Source organism: Dinoponera quadriceps, unplaced genomic scaffold (assembly GCF_001313825.1).
Source record: "Dinoponera quadriceps isolate SergipeBrazil2010 unplaced genomic scaffold, ASM131382v1 scaffold1527, whole genome shotgun sequence".
NCBI classification, from domain to species: domain Eukaryota; kingdom Metazoa; phylum Arthropoda; class Insecta; order Hymenoptera; family Formicidae; genus Dinoponera; species Dinoponera quadriceps.
Window position 1 is genome coordinate 132953 of NW_014555734.1, and position 20631 is coordinate 153583.

The following is a 20631-nucleotide window of genomic DNA, read 5'->3' on the forward strand; positions in this document are numbered from 1 at the left end:
TGGAACTTGATGGTGTCGATAATTCTGCTGGTTATTCGTCGATTAGCTTGATCAGTGACCGGTGAAAGTCGCTCTTATTCTGTTATTCCTGTTATTTCTGTTATTCCGTAATTTATAACGATAACGAACCTCGTTCTACGGTAACGTTAATCTAATTTAATAATAACTGTAGTTAGTGAGCTTTTGCATTTATAAATAATCAATTATAATTGTAATATATATTTTTAGATCTAAAAGAATATACCAGTCGGAAGCAAGTGTTCGCTAACTGTGGTTGTTATCGAACCGGATTAACGTTGCCGCATAAATGTAATCAATATCTCTATCGTTGCGCAGCTGTTACGTGATATATCCGCGTAACGATGCGAACGACAATATTAATATTGTTAAGTGGTTATGAAATAATCACACAGAGGAGCCAAAGGAAAAAAAAAGTCATACGAAGAGAGAAAGAGAGGACAGATTCACATGAATCTTTTCTCGGTGTTTGGTCGGCAGATCGCATTCGCAGTTATGTTTTGATATATCCCGGCGAGAACTGACCGAGACGAATCGCACAGAAAGACCCATAACTTTCCCCGACGAAAGAAGAAGAAGAAGAAGAAGAGGCAGACTCGGTTTCATGCTACGTGGAAAAAAAGCACCGAAGAGAAATGTCGGACGATAAGTTTGTAACTCTAATATCATTTTACGAGTCGTCTCGCAGCGAACGTAACTCTCGCAGTGGGCGAAAATTGTTTACGACACCGACGGTCCGCGTCGCGCGTTTCACCTTGTTATTTATTAAATCGAAAGGAAATACCCGGGGTAGCGCGCGTACGTGCTTACGCGCGAACGCGACGATACTTCGTCGCGCTTGAAAAGATGAAAGGACGAAACGAGAGAAGCGAATCGCGATCGTCACTATTTCGGATCGTCTCGCGATTCAATGGCCGGTGTATTCACGGTCCGATCTTGCATCCGTCGTGAATTCATCTCACGATGTCGCCAATGAAATGATCTTTACGACGTCCTAAGTCGAACCTGAAAGCACGGTTGGCAGAGCTACTTCTTCCAAAGTAACTCTTTATCGTTACTCATATTGAAAGGTATTTCGTTATTAAGGAGTAACGAGCCGTTACAGATTCCGACAGAGGAAGTGCAGGTATTATGGAATACTCTAAGATATATATTTTTCGAGATAAATCGAAAACTTAAAAATAATTGAAATTAGCTTTCACTGAGTTGTAATGCCAAGTGTTTTTTATAACACCTTCCTAACGGATTTCTTATATCCTTTTATAGTAAGTTTAATGTATCAACTTTTTTAAAGGTAGATTTTGAAAGATTAATACGTGGAATAGGTCGTGTAAAACATAATGTCTCATTTACCTTGCAGAAAAATAACTTTTCTCGTATTTCGACGAATATTAATGATTAAATAGTCTATAATAATTACTATGTTATATATTTATTATATTATCATTTATTGTAAATTTATATTTTTATACTTTCTGTGTTATAATAATGTTACAATATCTTATAAATGTTTGTAGCATTATATTAGTTCCATTCCACTATTTACATTTTTTAACGACGTCAGCTACATGCTTCTTTGGCATCCTGAAAGAAAGAAACAATAGAATATAAAATATACGATATTTACAAAAAGCGACGGGTAATATGGATTATTCCGTAATACCCGACGTCGCCGTTTTTACCTTTTTATCGTATATAATGAAAATGTACGTCACATGACACTTGCAGAATAGACTACATTAAAGCTATATCTTGTATACTTGTATTGGACTGCCACTTTCATAGATTAAGTTAGAAATCGAGCAGCTAATAATTCCACCGCTATCCGTTATATTGCGACACTTAACAGGCTAGAGAAATCATGGTATTCCATGTTAGCCGACCATTCCGTATTACCCGCACTTTCTCTATACGTATTTCCCAACATTCGCGAATTAACGATTATATTTATTACCGTGGGTCGGAAATGTAATTGCGTTATCATTAGCGTCCAATAAAAAAAAGAAATACCGCCGTTACATCGGGTCGTTGCTGAGAGGAAACGACTTTTATAACGGTAATGGCGTCACGAGTTAAGCTTCACTTCCCGAGGCGAACTTAAGACGATCCCGAATATAAGATCGGCCTGTGAATACCGACCCATGTCACGATAATTACAACACACTCGAAAACGACACCCTCTCTCGCTTTAATAAGCCTCGCGTTCACGTGTGACTTTAGTGGCACACGTAATACCGTAGCATCATATAAGCCTCCTTCACAGTAAAGCCGTTGACATCCGTCATCCCGTATATAATGCGCGTTACTATTAATCGCGACAAGATGCAATAAACGACTGCGGCTCGCAGCCGGGCATTTCAAACTCGCTTTAATACGGCTTAAGCCCTCGCAAATCTACCTAACGCGATATTACCGTTCCCCTCTCAAGCGCACGCTCTCTCTCTTTCCGTCCGACTTCGTCGTTGGACGCGCCGCCTCTTTCCTACTTCCATCGTCGGTTGCGCAGCCGATTGTGCGGCCGTTGTGTTGTCGCTCGACAATCGCCTCAAGTTTCGATCGTCGCCGGCCACGTCGCCAGCAATAAACATCGCGCGGGGAATTCTATGACCGCGATAAAAAGCACGCGTCGAGTCGTTCCGCGGAGAATCGTGTAAATAAATGGCGAGCTTTTGTCCACCCGGACCGCGTTTTTACGACGATCTCCGCGAACGTTTTCGATCATTTTAGCCGAGAACCGCCCTCTCGTAGCCGTGCGCTCGGTGTTTCTCGGAGAAAATGATATCGACGCCTTTCCGTCCCGATTCGTACATGCGTCCTTCGTACTTTTCTTTTCCTCTTTCACTTGCTTTCGTATAACGATTACGGATTTCTCGGGCGCGTCTCACCTGCGCCGCTGTCGGATGGAAGTGACTCAATACACTTGGTTATTTTCAGAATTCATTTCGCAGCGACTTAGCGATGACTTCTGAACGTGTTCACACACGGGCACACACGGTGCTGATTGTTACGCGATAAAAGATAAAATGTTAATTTTTACATTTTTCACATGTCCCGGAAAGTTCGCTTTAAATTTTAAATCGAAATAATTCATTCGTCGCGTGTTACTTGCTCACAAATTGAAAATGATTGATGATTTAACGCTAACACATTTTCTTCCAACACATGGTATTAATTATTTTGAGTTAAATTATTCGTAACGGTAATATTTGATCTTAATCATTTTAATTATTTCCTGTGTCAAAGCTTATTTTAAAATTCATTTCGACTTATGTAGCGAAGAATTTTGTGTTAAATTGACATATTTATAATGTCAGATGTAACAAACGTTTCATGCTAAAAAAAATGTATTTATTATTTTTTGAATCGCGCTTTTAAGATATCGTCAATGACTACGTTTGAAATCTTCTCAATTATGTGCCATTTGATCCAATTAATATCGTGTTTAAAAAATATGCTTATCACTGGTGAGACTCGAATTCGGAAATTTTGGATCTTGAGTCCTCTGTCGTACATATTACACCACTGCTATGCTCTAGCCACACGTGTATTTCGTATTGCCTAAATTTTAAGATTACTATTATTACGGATAAAATTAACACAACTTTTCTGTAATTTTTATAATATATAACATAAGTCACCAATAATACTCAGTAAAATTAATGTTATTTTAATTAACACTGAAATATAAAATAAGTCATCCTAACATTTATACATGTTGAATATCGATTTAATACAAAATATTGAGATAACAAACGCAATATGTCCAATTAACTGAGCAATTGTGTTGAAAGAACTCGAAATAATATTTCATTTTAAAATGATCCATCAAAAATATTAAGTTACTGAATTGACGTAAATATAATGCACGAAAGCATCACGGTAAATTACGTACGTAATAAGCCGTATGTTAATTTTACATTGAAATGATAATCAAAAGTTGGTAACACGAGACAAAATTTTTGGATATTCGGACGCGAAATTTTTCACCGTGTAAATTCAACTCGCGAGGGAGAATTTATCGGAGTTCGTAACAGTCGCCACGTGTGCGCCCGATGAGATAGCGCTTTGGTATTTCTCCGGCTACTGTGGTCATGTTGAATTAGTCTCACTTGGCGCAACTACGACGACCTAACAATCGTGTGAAGTGCTCGGCTTCAACCGACGTTGTTTGTATTGCAGCAACGAGCGCTCGTCGTTTGTACTACGTTAAATGAAACATGCAGAATTCGGTGCACCCCGTTGGATATTTCCTGGCTGGATCGATCGCACTCCCGTCACTCGGTGATTAATTTTCCCGATGCCGGGCGGGATCTCGCGAGAACTTCCTCCTCGGAAAAAAAAAAAAGAACACAACGCGACCGGCGCTCGATGTCGCGTCCCGAGACGACACACGCTGCGAGCATAAGAACTTCCGCTCGAGTCACATTTTCGCGTCGCTCTCCCTCGAGGAGAGAGAGACTGAAGTGAAAGCCCTGAGTGAAGAGAACTCCCCCTCTCACCCCCACTTCACCTCAACTGCACACATAATTCTTCGAAACGCATTAAAACACGTATCTCATTGCAGGCGCATTAACGGACGACCGTTCCGGGGAACGAAGGGGGACGGCTTTGTCGTCTGGTCGCGTCGGCCGTGCAATCAACTTTCCACGGATAAACGTCCCAGCCGGCTGACGTCGTTAAATTATGCTACGAGGTGTCAGTGTTTACACCGAAGCAACACGTGAAACGGTCTCTCTCCGCCGCCGTCGCCACCGCCGCCGCCTCCGCCGTCGTTACCACCGCCGCCGCCACCCCCGTCGAGCTTCTGCCATCCGCAGTCCGCCACCCCTTGACGAGTCGGGCCACCCTCCGGATCCAGCGGAATGTACTTAAACGAGAGGAAGGTGCACGCGTGGATTGGTCGGGCGCAACCGGGTCGATGGCGAGAGGGGCGCCGGGTCGTTCTCGAGGCTCGTAGTGCCGCTCTGACCACCGTCGCGACAGGAACCCCCGCTCGTCGTCGTCGTCATTCGCTCCTTCTCACCCCGCCGCGGAGACGCGTCGGCACATCCTCGATACCGGGACGATCGATCGGCGATCTCGTAGCATCGGCCGCCGCGGCTAAGCTCGGACGGTCGAGCATGTAAGAACACCTGGCGCTTTCACCCTGGCGCGCAGAGAGGTGCAACGGGCGGAAGGTCGTTACACCGGGAACAACCGATCGGCCGCGTCGAAGGTGGTGTGTGCGATCGGACCAGCCAGCGGATCGTCAGCGGACCGCCGGCGGCAGTCGGGCCGCGGATGCGGCCGCGTTAACAAACCGAGGGATCAACGCGTCGTCGTGCCGCCGACAACGAGCCCCGGTAAGTGTGATCCCGTTGTTTGCTCCGCTTCGGGTCGCGCTGTTTACCGACGAGCGGACGGACGGACGCACGCTTCGTCCCCGATCACCTGTGGCTTTCGAATGTCCCGCGAATCTTGCCGCGAGTCCCCGAAACTTCCGAGGCTGCGTCGCGCACATCGCGCGAGCGTCACGCTGTCAGCTGGACTCGCGCGGCGTGCCTGCCTCGCGTGCGTTAATTAGCGCCTAATTGCGCGCTGATTAAATCCGATTGATTACCATATGGAGGCCGCCGAGTCGTCACGGTGGAATTACGCGCGAGAGTTGATTTAAGCGCAAGCTCTCTCGATCTCACAGTCGGACGAGCAGGAGGGCTGCTGACCGACCTCGAGGCTGGTTCGCCTCTTCCGCGGCGAGTTCCGAGCGCGGATTAACGAGGCGTTTGTACATTTGTACAATGTTTGGGGACTAAACTAAATGCGCGCGCAATGGTAACCGCTCAGCTTGATGGTAATCTCGCGCGGCGCCTACATTACGCGTATGCGAAGGGGATTACCCGTTAACATTTCGAGTGATAACAAAGACAGAGAGAGAGAGGAAGAGAGTTTATCTTTCGACGAAGCACCTGACACGGTGAAAAGGTAAACGGTGCAAAGTTCGCGGGTCAATTCGCAGTTCGCGCAAAACAGATATCTCGCCGCGATAACGCACGAATGCATATCGACGATGGAGGCTCGCGACGAAAAAAACATGTCATGTTTGTTAAATGACCCTCTGTAACAACATTTGTAATTCGCTTAATGAACAAATTATATTCCGCGGTTAACTGACGTTAAAAACGCGCGAATTCTCGCCCACTGAATGTGCAAACATTCGGGAGAAATGAGCGACAATTTATTGCGATTCCGCGCATACACGCGCCGAAATGCCGAATGCGCGAGATGTGGCATTTAGAGAGAGAGAGAGAGAGAGAGAGAAAGAAAGAGGGATAAAAAGAGACGGAGAAAAAGGAGAGATAGAGGGAGAAAGAGAAATAAATGTTACCGCAACAGGACGTCGCGCGCGTATAATCTTCGGATATAAATCTTCGTCCTGCTTTATTCAGCCCTTATTCAGCCCGCTTAATCGCGATTCTTCGACCGTGCGTATTCTCACGCGTGAGATAAAACGAACATCGTGAATTCGCGTACCAGCGCCGACGGCGGCGGCGACGGTCGCGCGACAGAGTAAAATCATACCGTTCGTTTACGTCGCAAATCCCTCTCGGGTAGAGGACGGTTTCTCTCCGAAAAAAAAGGGGGACTTAAGCACGTCGGCCGGGACGACGCGACGGCCGGGAGGAATATTCGCATTGCGAGCCGGCATCCCGAGTATTTAATTAAGTCCCGTGGCCGCGTACCCTTACGCTTTGATGCTCCCCGCACGCCACAGTGCGCGTACCCAGGAAAGAGAGAGACACATTCTCCGATTCGAATTCGATGAGTTCTCATTGTTCCGGATAAGGTGGAGAGGGGGGGAGGCGGGACCTCATGAAGCTCTCGAAGGCGAGTTATTCTCGAGCCTTATTCGCGATAAGAGAATGGAAGCGACTCGTTATCGGTGCGCAGTGGGTGGAGAGCGAGATACCTCACCTACTTGATCCCGGAGGAACTTCGGTGAGATTAATTCCCGTGAAAGATCCGACCGTGGAGATTTATTAGTCGCGGGGAAGTGAGAAAGAGAGAGAAAGAGACAGTGAGAGAAGAGGGAGAAAAGTTATCTCGTCCACCGTTACCGGGACATGCACCCATCGTTTTCTCTCTCTCTCTCTCTCTTTCTCTTTTTCTCTCTTTTATTCTCCCTCTTTCTCCTTTCTCGCTCGATGGGCACTCGCAAATGGTGATGCAGGCGCCTCACTTGCGCAACGTCGCGGCGAGGACACGTTTTTCGCTTAATTACTCAGCGCTAAATGTCTGTCAAGTGCAGAGAGAGAGAGAGAGAGAGAGAGGTCGTCGCACATTGTGGAAAGAATGGGAGTTTAACGAGATGAAAGGAACGACGCCGCGCTGGTTGGAAGGAAGGAAGGAAAGAAGGCTGAATGAATTGTCTTTAATAGCTATTCCGTCATTGCTCCACGGAAGCGTGTTGTGGACCGTTTCACGCCGCACTGTCGAGAAAACGAGAGGAATTTCAATTCGAATTTCTCTTGTTCCCGCCCGCGGAGAATGTAATTATTTCGCTGGCGTGTTGTTCCGCGCTGGCGACGAACGAATGAACGAACAAACGGACAATTTTCAGCCCCACGATTTTCAGTAGACGATGAGGCCGAATGATGTGAACTATTCTCGAAAATTTGCGTTCGAATAGGCAGTCTTCTATTCACAGATCGGACTCGAGCGGAGAGATTCCCACGATATTTCTTCGAGCAATATCCCACTCGAGAAGTGAAGCGACAGCGTACGAATGACGCTCGAATTCGAGTAACTTTTCGCTCATACAGAGGTGAGTTTTATCTCTCCGTCCCGTATCGTCGAGTGTACATTTTCAAATTTTCCGAAATTTTGAAGAGTGAGTTTTCATGTACTCCACACCTAATAACAGGAACAAATTTAGTCCGAATCGATTGAATCAATTGAAACATACGCTCGATCAAAAGAATCCACTCTCTCGGGATTTCGCTTAAACATTCGTCCCTGTGATTACGAGTGACAATGTTTTCGCTTGTGACCGATGAGATTCCATTCCGAGTAATTTAGGGAGCAATTGATTTTCACTAAAGAGCTCTTATCCCGACCATTCTGTCCGTCTAACTCTCTCTAATTCGAGTGAGATTTCACTTCGAGACATTTAGAGAGTGGAATCATACTCTGTACTCGTACTAGCAAATTTCAAATATGCCCTTCCAATTCCCAAACGACCACGTACGTGACATTCATAAACCGAAACTTCTCGCATAGAAAATTTCCTAGATTTTCCCGTGTACAGTATAGATTCTGATTAAAATACTCCAAATTATCTCAAAATAGGTTATCCCACTACGATACTAATTAGAGGGGAATCCCATTCTTATCCCAAATATAAAATGAAACTTCTTTTCGTGATGCTGATTGGTATTTGCTGCGCTAAAGTCGAGCGTCAATTTGGTTGAATATCAAATTAGGAAATTAATAAACGGAGTAATATTTGTAATGTTACTGTTTCTTCTGCTTCTTTTTCTTAATATGTGGTTCAAACTACCCATTCGAGCATAAGTTAAACGCCATTTTCCTTTAATGTCGCTAAGCTTAACGTGCGCGTCGCGTACGTGTGTGTGCGTGTGTGTGTGCGTATATTCTTATAAAGTGTAGCTACTTAATGCGTTTCATACAGAGTGAATTAGAATTATATGTTTAAAATATTACACTTTTAACTCTCTAATAATTGTTTTGTGAATTGTCAATGTATCTGGGAAAAGAAGTTTTATCTGACCGCATGCTCCGTTTTGTTCATTTCTCAGTATGCAAAATGGATAAAAGAAGTAAATAATAACATGAAACGTTTCTTAAGAAGAGAAACAACGCATGCACGCTATAAAATAAACGAAGCCTTGGAGTCAATCTGACCCCACCTTACCATTGGAGGATTAACCAGACTTGTGTTGATTTCCCAACTACCATCCATCATTGTTTTGGGAAATCGGACTGGATCCCAATTAGTTCCCGAGAACTTTCCTGTGCGGATTGTAATCAGACAAGGCCAGATTTAATCCTTTACACGGCAAGCCATATGACGGGCAACATTTACTTGATCCAAAACGGCAAGCTCGTCATGGCGGGCGAGGCGAAAAATATATTTAGAAGTATACAATATTGACTACCAATGATATATTATTTTTCAAGCCACTGATCGCGAATCTGAACTCAAAATACAGAAATTCCAAATGTCAGATCCAATATAGCGGACCGAAATGCAATAAGTAACCTGATTTGGATAAAACTTGGTATACTCGGGAATATTCGAGGTCGCTTATCACGAATCTGAACTCGAAATTGGTGAAAATTAGCGAGCAAGAAACCCTCGAGATTGACTTTCATCGAAATCGAACTATTTTTATTTCCCTGCCGTTTGGCGTACAAACAGTAAAATTTCGCTTGCCGCATAAAGGGTTGACACGTTCATCTCTACGCTGATCTCCGTGAGAATCCTGATGAGTGTGATTTGTGAACGCTCAGTGAAAGCTTGGATTACCAGACGCACGGTAAACAAGTGCGATTCGCATATTCGTTAGCTCGCGCTTTATTTCCCTGTCGGCCGCATATTTAATTCATTACACGCGACTGGTTACGTTTTGTGAATAAATCAACGAGACGCGGCAATATTAGCGTCGGTCATCGGTAAGCCCCGTGGCAATAAGCGCGTTAATACCGAAACAAGGCATCCGTGATCCAGCGGTGCGTCGAGAAACGATATCGACGTGATATCGACGCGATGTCGGTGCGATGCCGATAACAACCGATAACCGCAGGATTTTCTCTCTCTCTCTCTCTCGTCGTAACGAGGGCGATCGCTTGTCCGCTCGCTCGCGACTATTTGGCCGCTGTAATCAGCTGTAACGGCGCCATTAAACCACCGCTGCGCGATGGGTTTTCATACGCCGCGTACCGCGAAACATTAGCGGGTTGTCATTTATAGATCGTGGACGGCGGTCGCGTCGATCGCGTTCACGGAATAAAACGTGACGTCAAATACCGTGTATACTCGTGTGTGACGTAGGGCGACGAAGGGCGGCGCGTGTCGTGCTGCTGCTACTGTTGCATCCCGCGCGCCTCTGCAACGTCGTCCTCGTCGTCGCCGGGACCCTCGCTCTGGCCTTCACCCTTTCGCGCTCATCCACCCTATCTCCCGTCGCTTCTGACACCGTCGAGTCGCGTCGCGAAGCGAAGCCGATGCCGCCGGCGATGATCCCTTTTCTCTGCGCCCCGGGGCGATCATCTCACCTCTCATTTCGTGGTGCGACTCCGCGCAAAGACACTGGAGGTGGTTCTCAAAAGCTGAGCTCGTACAATCCCATCGATCGATAAGGTTACTAAAGGTGAACTCGCGACCCGTCTGTCTTTCTCGCCGGTTCATCGCGCCTTGTCCCACCGCCGAATCTCGTTTAAGATCGCCAATGCTGAAATTTCCGGCACGCTGAGCCCGATGGATACACGATGGACGACAGAGAGAGAGAGAGAGAGAGGGAGAAATGAACAATGCGATTTGTCGGAACGCGCGAAACGGGAATGCTGACTTTCCTCTTTTCCGTTTTGCTCGTTATTGAATCCTCTTTGCGACATCACGCAAATGTGTAATTGGCTCTCGCTCCATAAACTCTTACCCTCATGCGAATTGACTTAAATTTAACCCCCACGTAGTAGTAGGAGAGAGTAGTTTGCAGAGAGCGGAGCTCGTTACGCGAGACCGCCTCAAAGTAAATCTATTCGGAGCGAGCGCGAGCCGCGCCGAGCCGATTGATGCGTCGTCGTTGGCATCGCACGGGCTTTTTTCTTTCTCTCGCAGCTTTCGTTCCTTTTTCTCTCCTTTACCCGCGAGTTCTCTCTCGATAATCTCCCTGCGCGTAGTATGTCGCAACTCGCGACTTCGTTTTAATGGCGGACTCGCCGGACGCCTGGAGTCGGTATTCCCTCCAAGAGAATGTCAGTGGGCTCGCATTTATAATTGATGGGATAATTCATAATTTCGGGGCAAAGAATCGTCAAAGTTTTTATCGGAGATCAGTCATCTTACAGACGCGGATTTATCAAATAAATATCGGAAAGATGGTGGAAAGTAATGGATAATAGATACTTTGATTGAACTTTAATGACATGTTATCTGTAAGTATTAAAATGACACATTTTGTACTTCAGTGTCGATTAACGTGTTGTAGATATTAATTTTGTGTTAATTTTTGATACAATATTTATGTTACTTTACAATATATTCACCCTTGTGTCAAATTAGCACAAAAATTTGTGTGTACCGTTTGAGACGTGTGAAATATGTTTCACGTGTGAAATGTTAGATTTAACACGCACAATTTTTTACTGCGCAAGTCTCGTATCGGCTGCTGACGCAAAACCGCTCGCGATATCGCACGGCGTTTACGCGCGAGATCGATGTCCGTTATTTGGTGTAAGAAAACGTCCCCCTCAGTCAACATCATCGCGACAGTTTCTAGGCGTTTCTACCTTCATCATCACCGCCACCGTCGTCGTCGTCGTTGTAACGTCGACGCCATGCGAACAATAGTGCTCGAGAACAACTGCTTTGTTCCACTCCCGGTCGACGAATAGCGTTCCATTCGCCGGCTTCAGCGCGACAACTTTGAACGTCGTAGAAGCGTAAAGATACGGGAACTCAAAGTCGCCCTGAGCGACACCGAGCCGTGCTCTTTCCCGAAGTGAAGTCGCGAACTTGGAAACGTCGAGAGAACCGACGCGTCGGCTGAAACATCCCGCCGTCGAATCAGCGCGAAACGAAACGAATTAAGCGAGGCATTCCGATCCACAGAGCGATCCTTCGAACTCGAACTTCTACCCGGGGCTTTATACATCCCCCTCGAATGAAACAGCCGGGCTTTCTATCGCCGTGAAATTCTGACGTTTTCAATGTAGATACTAACAAGAGAATGCTTGATATTCGCGGCCGTGTAATCGCACAAGTGAAATATTTCAGACGGGAAAGCTACTTTTACGGTAAATGCTACCAGAATGTCAGCGATACTACTTATACGTATATATTTTTGCTGCTACTTTATGTTAAGAGCGGCAAAAGAAATATGGTTGACGCTGCAAAATATACGACTGTGCAGAGAAAAAGGATGTTGGAGGCTCGCAACTATAATGGTGCGCTGAGATAATTATAGCCGGGAAAATCATTTTTGTGATGAAAGCGCTACTAATAATGTCAATGATAATCATCTTATGCGCACATCGCCACTTTTTTGTCAGGATAACGTACGGTTAGTATCGAAAATTACTATATAATTTCCTCAAAGTGACCTAAGCAGTTTTTGTTCTCTCGGTGTACCGACAAAGGTACGAATCCCGGACTACCCAGTGTCGAAATTTAGATGCTACTTTGACGCTCTTAAGGATAGTTTGTACCCAATTTAGATGGTTTATAGGTTATCTAAATTAAGTTTGTGCTTAATTTAGATAGTCTATAAGGTAATAGAAACCTACTTTGACAACACTGACACTTGTTAACTTCTCTTTTAAAATGACGTTTTGCTGATCTGGATTGATGTTCCGTGTGAGTGTTCTTATCTCCACGAGTGTTTTGTTTTGTACTTTCTATGTTATCAAAGCGTGTTCTCCGTTTATAAATCATAAATAAATAAATAAATAATCCTTTGATTCTGCAGATTTAATTTCAGTGCTCTATTGAACAGCTCATTTAAAAGAGCGAAAATTTAAGACATCAACACGATCAATAAATAAGAATAAATTATATTACTAGAGTTGAAACTACGTAGCTGTTACTGTGTCGTAGAGTTAAAGGTTTAACGCAGGATCAAAATTTCAACTCGGAAAATTCGCGACAGAACCGCGCGCGGATTTTATATCTCCTCTCGCGTGTAAAATTGCGTGTAAAGTCGCGGCAAAGCATTTCCGGGCGGATAATTTTCTCTTTTTTCTTCTCGCAACGGATTCTCTTTGCACGAAAGCCAAACCCAAACTACATTCAATTATACCGCGTCGGGGCTCCCCGTCGGTTGAAACTTTTATCATGGCCTCGTCGTTCGTCCTGAGCTTTTCAGCAGCAGCTTTCTCGATGCTGGTCAGGGACACTTACACTACACACGACGACGGCGTTGCTGATAAATTTGCCGGCGCGCACAAAGAAAGAGAACGGAAGAAATACTGTGCACAGAAACTCTCCCGTCGCTCTCCCGTCAGAGCGTTAGTTTAATCCGATCTCATCTTAAATCCGCCCGATCCCTCTAATATCCTTTGATGAGAGCGCATTCTGCTGCGCGCCATCAGGAATATTAGTTTTATCCAAGTTCTCGCGGAATGAGGAATTTTAATACGCGCGTGATCGGGAACGATAAACGAAGTGCTTCGCCGCAGCGTTACCGTGAACACGAAGTTCACGCGTGATTCTAGAGCATGAGGAGAGGAGAAGAGAGGAAGGGTGGAACATTGAAGACGCGTCTAAGGAACATCTCAACGGTGATGATGTCGACGACGGTGGCGACGTGTCGGGGGATCTACGACGAAACCCCCAAATTAAAGTTCCAGACACGTTTCACCACGTCGAACGAGGATCTGATCGGAAAGAGGGATAGATGGAAATAGATAGATAGATAGATAGAGATATATAGATAGAGAAAAGTAGAGAGAGAGAGAGAGAGGGGTTCGCGTTCAATTATTCGGCGCATACATTGCTGAACTCGCACGATTGAAATCTCGTCTCCTGGGATCTGACAGGCTGAGAGAGAGTTCATCGCGGCGATCCGAGCTTCGCGGCGCATACATGCATGCTCGTGGATGCACGAATCAATATACACAGTGTGCTCGAAGATATTGCGTTAGCGATTGGACCCGTCAGTGTGGAACTATCGGTTAGACCCACATGTTGCTCTCGCACCGGGAACGGATCGCGAATGAAACTGGGCAAAGGTCAGTCGTCCATTAGCAATATCGCGAAATGCCGCGTTCCGACCGACCGGCCGGTTCTTAATCGCCGTCGCGAATAAATCATCCCAGTAATGTCGATATCGATGGCAAGGTGCACGGTAAAAAATTTCATATCAAGTCTAACATATTTTATATGTTCCGAACGGTCCACATAAATTTTTGCGCTACTTTACTAAAATTAACAGAATTAATTACACAAAATTAATATCCATATGTTAATCGACACTGAGGTGCATGAAAAAGGTGTTATTTCGACATACTTATTGTGTTATTTTAATATTTAAACATGTTAAATATCGATTCAACATCAAATATATACTGAGATAACTTGAACAAAATATATTAAATTAATACATTGATATATATGTTAAAAATTTTTATGTATGTTAAAAATTTAATAAAAAATGATAACAAGGACGTATTTTTTGACATAAGTACAAAATAAGTACAAAATGTTTTTTACTGTGTAGAGCGGTCAATTCGCGTGCGGTATATTGGATAGTGTAATACGTTATTTGGGACCTTTTCTGATAGATTTTCCGATAGAAAATCTGAAATTATTTGTACAATCCAATACATTTCGCGAGGTTGTAGCGTAAAAATCGCGAAGACATGTCGAAAAACGTTTCGGGTGAATTTGCTATCTGCTAAGAAGCACGGTCGATATTGACAATCGCAATTGATAGAATTTTTTCGGTTGAATCACTTATGTTTTGCTATGATATAATAGATCAGCCGTTTGTCGTGGGTGTTGGGTCAGTCAAGAAGATCGGTTCGATTGTCGAATAAAATTTGGCTTTAACTTTTCAGCGAGCAGTGTTTCGTTTACGAGACGTTTTCCTTTTCTTGGATAAAATCACTCGAGAAATATACAATTTTTATTTTTATGTTTTCCCTCCAGCTAATTTTTTTTTTTTTAATGACATCTATATCTTCGATAAAAACAGTTCTGACAGTCCTGAGAAACTGAGACTTCTGAGAAAATAAACAGACCGCGCTAGAGAGCGCAAACTTTAATTACAAAAGTCTGCGAAATAATTACGGCCTTTAATGAGTCAAATATGGTCTATTTAATTTATAAGCTTTATAAACTTTGTAAAACCTGACGCGTTTTTGTGCACCATTTTATGGTACTAAAGACTTCATTATGTTTTCCATAATCCTTCGCCAATGTTCTAGCAGCATTCGAAGCGAATCACCTTTATCGAAGAGGAAAATAATTTACCGATTTGCCGTCGGGAAAGACATAAAAAATCGAACCATACTTTCTGATTATATATTCACACTTTTTTTTTATTGCTAATTATACTCTGTGAGGGGACAAGTTTGCGTAAGTTGAGCAGACTCGGTGGAACACACGAGCAATTTGCACAAACTTACATTATATTCAGTGGTATAAATAAATGTACAGTAAAAAAGTAAATGTATAATAAAAACAGTGCGTGTGTGTATGTAAAAGTGGGTACTATCGCTGAGTGACCAATTTTTGGTATTGTTCGGAATGATGGTGCATAAAACGCTACATGAGTACGTCGAGACACTTTCCGCGGGACTACGTTCGGTCTTAGTCTCATGATCTCTAATGTTCTCTAATCTTTTTCTCATACACTCGCCGTAACCGATATTGTGCTTCGACATTGTCACTCGTTCCATTAGGTTAAACGATCAACCGGCTGTTCTCGTTAATAACCGCCGGTAATCAATTTTCGTTAGCATCGCATCAACGCAAAAAGCTTAGCTATTATTCAAATGACAGACCGGCGAAGACGACGATCAAACAATTTTCATCGACGAGACGGCGATATCGATTTTGTCAAGTTTACACAGACTCGCGCTCGTACGCACACGCACACCGAGGGACAGAGAAACGGCGAGGAAGACAAAGACACCCGTTTCGAGCGCAGGTCAGCGATCGATCGCGATGATTAATCTTAAGGACGACGCAGCGGCTACGGCGAGCGACGTAGTCGGTGCCACGGAAGCGAACGGCGTGAGTGCGTGGATCCGGAGTGTACGATGACGGTGGCCGAAGAGACGTACCGGGAAGTCGACGACGAGCTTAGCGTCTGCAGACGCAGACACCGTTCTGGCAAGTACCGCCCTTTCGACCTTGAAACACGCACTTTATCGCGCAGGCACTATGGTTGGGGGATACCCACTGAGACTGGAAGGAAAACACGTCGCAGGTCAGCCGACGCATTCGGGTGGAGCCAATGTCCGACGACGTGTCGGATCCATCGATGGGTTCTGGAAGCAAAACGCAACATTTCTCCGTTATTGTCCACGAAGCATTCGTGTGAAACGTAGGGGAGTCGTGCGGTTCGATTTTCGTGCCGAATTCGACCGTTTTGCGGGGTCCGTTCGGTCATTCTCATGAATAAAGGAAAGAGGGAAATCTCACGCAGAGAAAATATGTTACTTGTAACTATAATCGCGCACAAGTGAGTTTGACAGTCAGGAGAATCGTTTCTCTAGAAGCGTCGCTGTAATGTCAGTGATAATAATCTTATATGCGTTTGCTGCTAATATCTTTTGAGTTAAGACGGGAAGAAGATATAATTGAGCCCGAAAGTGACTATAATTTAAGCAAGGTTTCTTTCAGTGCAGACTTCCAAGTGTTCTTTTTTATTCACACGGCGTCAAGAGAATCTTGGAGTTTCGTTTTACCGCAAATTTGTTAGCATTCGCATTCGCTTATTCAGGACGACTCCACGATCCTCTTAACGACATTTTCGTCGTCCACTCTCTAAATCTCTCGGGATGAAATCTTACTCGAATTAGAAAATTAGATAGACGGAACGATCGGAATAAAAGCGGATAAATTGAAATCAATTGCTCTCCAAATTTCGTGGAATGGACCGAAAACAAGTGAAAATTCACTCGAAGTGATAGTGAGGACCGTCACTCGAAATCACACACGAGAGTGAACATTTCACTCAAATCGCATAGAATAGATTCTTAAACCTTACGAGTGAATGTTGCAATCGACTAGAATAAATTTGCTCCAGTGGTTGCGGAGTACAGGAGACTCCATTAATGCAGTTCCATTTCCTGCATTAATGGAGTCTTCTGCACATGCAAATTCACTCTTCTATTTCGGACGAAAATATTTACTCGATGATTCCGAGTGGAGAATTCATTCCGTATGAGTGAAAAGTCACTTGGATTCGAGTGACCGGGTGGCGCTCCACTTTTTAAATGGAATTTCTCTCGAGAAAATTTGGAGAGTATAGTCCTTCGCCAATGTTTCGACATTACCTCTATTGTGGAAGGTGGTTCGCTGGTTTACCGTCGTGGAGGGTCGGAAAATCGGGCCGAATTTTTCACAAGGACGAATATCACGACGTACGGGAGCGCGAAATTGTTACATTCCACCGATATTCCATGCCGCGTGACGGACAGCAAAGCGTTCGTACATGGAGAGAAAAAATTGTTGATCTTGCTACAATTTGTAATTATTTTTAGCGTTAGCCAGATCCTTTTATTGTTTTAATTCCGATGAAGAAATGGCAGCAGCGATGCGCATGTAAAATTATCATCGATAACGTTGTAGTACACTGAAAAAAATAATTTGCTGACACAGCAAACTTTATACTGTAGCAGCAAAATCTGTCAGTTACTGTATGGACTTAGCAAAACGATTTGTTAAGAATGCTAATTGTCATTTACTGGATGATTTTGCTGAATCTACAAGTTGTTTCGCTGTAAGAACAAATTAGTAAATGTTGAAAAATATTATTTCGTTCTAACGGCAAATTAACATGTCCTAAGGACAAATTCGCTCAGCAGAATATTTTCTATCATGGCGATAAAACTGTTTCCGTTCTAATTACGAATAATTCACTCATTATGTTATGTCAATCAAATTTTATTACCGTCGCTATGAATATGCAGTAGCGGCAATGTGGTTCCGCTATAATAGCGAAACTATATTTCTCCGTGTAGTGTCTTACTACAAAAAATTGTTTGCCGACTATAATTATTTCACTCGTGGCGATTATAGTTACACTTTTTTTCTCAGCGTACACTGAGAACCCATTTAGTTGAATCAACTGAATTCTTGTTCGACTTGGCACATAAATTTTTTTGGTTATAATAACCAAAGTTTTGTTGTCTAAACCGAAGGTTCTCTGAAGTTTCAGAGGTTGCAAAGAACCAAACCTTTGGTTCAGAGAACTAAACCTTGATTCTTATAACCGACAAATTTGCCCATAGTCACGAGAATTTAGTTGATCCAACTAAATGGATTTCTCAATATAGGGAATACGAACGTTCCTCGACTCGGGAGAGCTACAATTGGTTTAGCGACGCGCGGTAACTCGTCGTAATAATAACGAAATAGCTCTCGGCGGAGGAGGACGCGCCGGAGTACAACGCGAAAGGATATCGACAGCGTATTATCGGAGCGCGCCAGAAGCGTAGAGTGGAGTCGAAGTGACGCGGCCATTCTGTAGCCCATACTCTGGGTATTTATTACTCCATCGAGAAGTTCCTTTGCGCTGGTATCTTGAAGTGACGCGTCGAAATGAAAAGTAAAGTATGTAAGAAGCGTATCACCGAAACGACCATGGAGATTCCTCGCAGGGAGTCTCTAAGGTCGATATTCACGGTCCGATATGGCATTCGGAACCCTTCTTAAGTTCACCCTAAGATGCTAAGGTTCACATATTAATAGTCGTTATACGAAACTTGTCTCACGTGAGATCCTCGGATCTCAATTTACAGTTTTTGGAGAATTCAAAGTTAGATCCGAATTTTTCAATCAAATCATACGATTTAACGAATATGATTTGCTTAGCAACTGTATTAAAGCAACATATTTATTTATTTATTTATTTACGGAATGGACCCTTAGTGTAGTGTAGGAAATTATAATAATCGTAAATGGCAGACAAAACCGTAGCATTTTTCTATCAGAATTTTGAAAACAAGAAGAAAACAAGAAAGAAAAAAACAGGGAGTGCGCAACTATAACTAAAAAAATACAACAAAAGTATAGAAATAAGTATTAAAATTGTAAAAGTGTAAATGTTGCGCCAATGCGTAATTTGTTCGGTGGATACAAAATTTGTTGAATGAGGGTGGTCGCCGATTTTGTCGATTGTCCAACTGCTGTTTTTTTCTCAGTGTATAAATCGTCCTCGAGTGAAATCTCGATAGATAGATGATCGCTGACTTGCGTTAACGAAGGTGAGAAGGATTGTGCAGTGAATTTCGGATCAACGAAATATACTTACGCAGTTCATAAGTCGGTCCGTCGTAAACGTCAGGCAGCGCGATCGCCGAGGCGTACGCCAGCACGCCGAAGAGGGCGAAGAAAGCCAGCAGCTTCATGACTCGTCACGGGAGGAGTTTCTTGCTTCGATACCGAAATACTACTTCGAATCGTCTGAATAACCAGACGACAATGACGCTTCTAAGTCGCTCGATGGTCACTTTATATAAGAAACCTCTTACTTCGCTTTCCCGGCGCTCCACTTCCGTCTCGCAGGCGACTTTCCTGCGGATGATCTCGCCACCGGAATTCCCGTGGCTTCTCCGCTATTTTCAGCCGGCCGACCAGTGCTCTCCCTCTCTCCCCCCGGTAGACCTACGTGTTCGAATATTAATTTCCGGTTTTATCGCCGTTACCGGGGCGACGGGACAGGCCGGAGTGCGATAAACCGTTTCGATCGATGGCGGCTCGCGATCGAAAACGCGGGTGTGGCTGCGAGGAACGGCTGGATCGAGGAAGAGAATCGACAGGATGCTCGTCCGATGCACGGGTTAATGTCTCATCTTCGAAGACCTTTCATGTCGTCTTGTGAATATTTCACACGTTCGCATCGCACACGGTGATTCTGCGAATAATCGATGGCGGGAAACAACGCACGCATGTTTCACAGGGAAAGAAGCGAACGAGAGAAAGAGGGACGGTCGTAACTTTTATTATCGCAACGCGACCCAGGCATGACAACTTTTACCCGAGCTAATATTTGTGTAACGACGCAACGTGATCCTCAATGCTACTACTCATTCTTGACAGTAGCGTTAAACTTGTGAAATTTATGGGCCGCATTATGACTGTCGAGAGAGGATGTTCCTTGCTCGACAGTGTTGTATCCGCTATAAATATATTGATGAAGATTAACCCGTCGCTTAACTCGCGGTGTACCTTGAGGGTTCGTCGGAGCCGGCTTTAATTTTTTAGTAGCCTCTTCGAGCAGTTCTAATCTTTTCGTGAAGATTAGTGTTTTATGGCTTTTATTCTTTCTAGAGATACTCCAAAGAATAAAGAGGAAATTGACTTATCTTTTTGTTTAGATAAAATGATTTAGAAAAAATATATAATAGTTGATGGATAAAATGGGCCGATTTTAGCCTAAAAATTGCAACTTAAGTTATATATGTAATCGTGCATTTTTTGGATCGCTGAATATTGTAAGATTTTTGTCCATCTAAACTCGTAGGAAAATGGCCTTAATTCGCCTAAGATTACATGTGTAACTTACGTTACACGTTTTTAGGCGAAAATCGGCACATTTTACTCATCGTTCTTAGGTAGAGTAAATTTTAATCCAATTAATGACACATACCGAGGGTTCATAAATTTGTCAAGGGTTAGTGAGAATGATCAAGTTGTTATCCGCTCGATATCGAGTTGAGGCG

The 20631-nt window shown here is 43.8% G+C and overlaps 2 protein-coding genes across 2 annotated transcripts in view; one reads left to right on the top strand and one right to left on the bottom strand.

Annotated features, from left to right (window-relative positions):
• LOC106745281 overlaps positions 1–20631 on the top strand; it is a 36909-nt gene that overhangs the window by 7836 nt on the left and 8442 nt on the right. Inside the window, exon 3 of the mRNA XM_014620745.1 lies at positions 4583–5360. The gene's annotated coding sequence lies outside the window, so the exon portion shown is untranslated. The remainder of the gene's footprint in view (positions 1–4582; positions 5361–20631) is intronic.
• LOC106745284 (defensin-2-like) lies at positions 14345–19402 on the bottom strand. The gene is made up of 2 exons (XM_014620749.1): positions 19221–19402; positions 14345–16230 (listed from the first exon to the last, which is right to left on the bottom strand). Exons 1-2 carry the CDS (start codon positions 19315–19317, stop codon positions 16043–16045), a joined length of 285 nt encoding a protein of 94 aa, XP_014476235.1. The 5' UTR covers positions 19318–19402; the 3' UTR covers positions 14345–16042.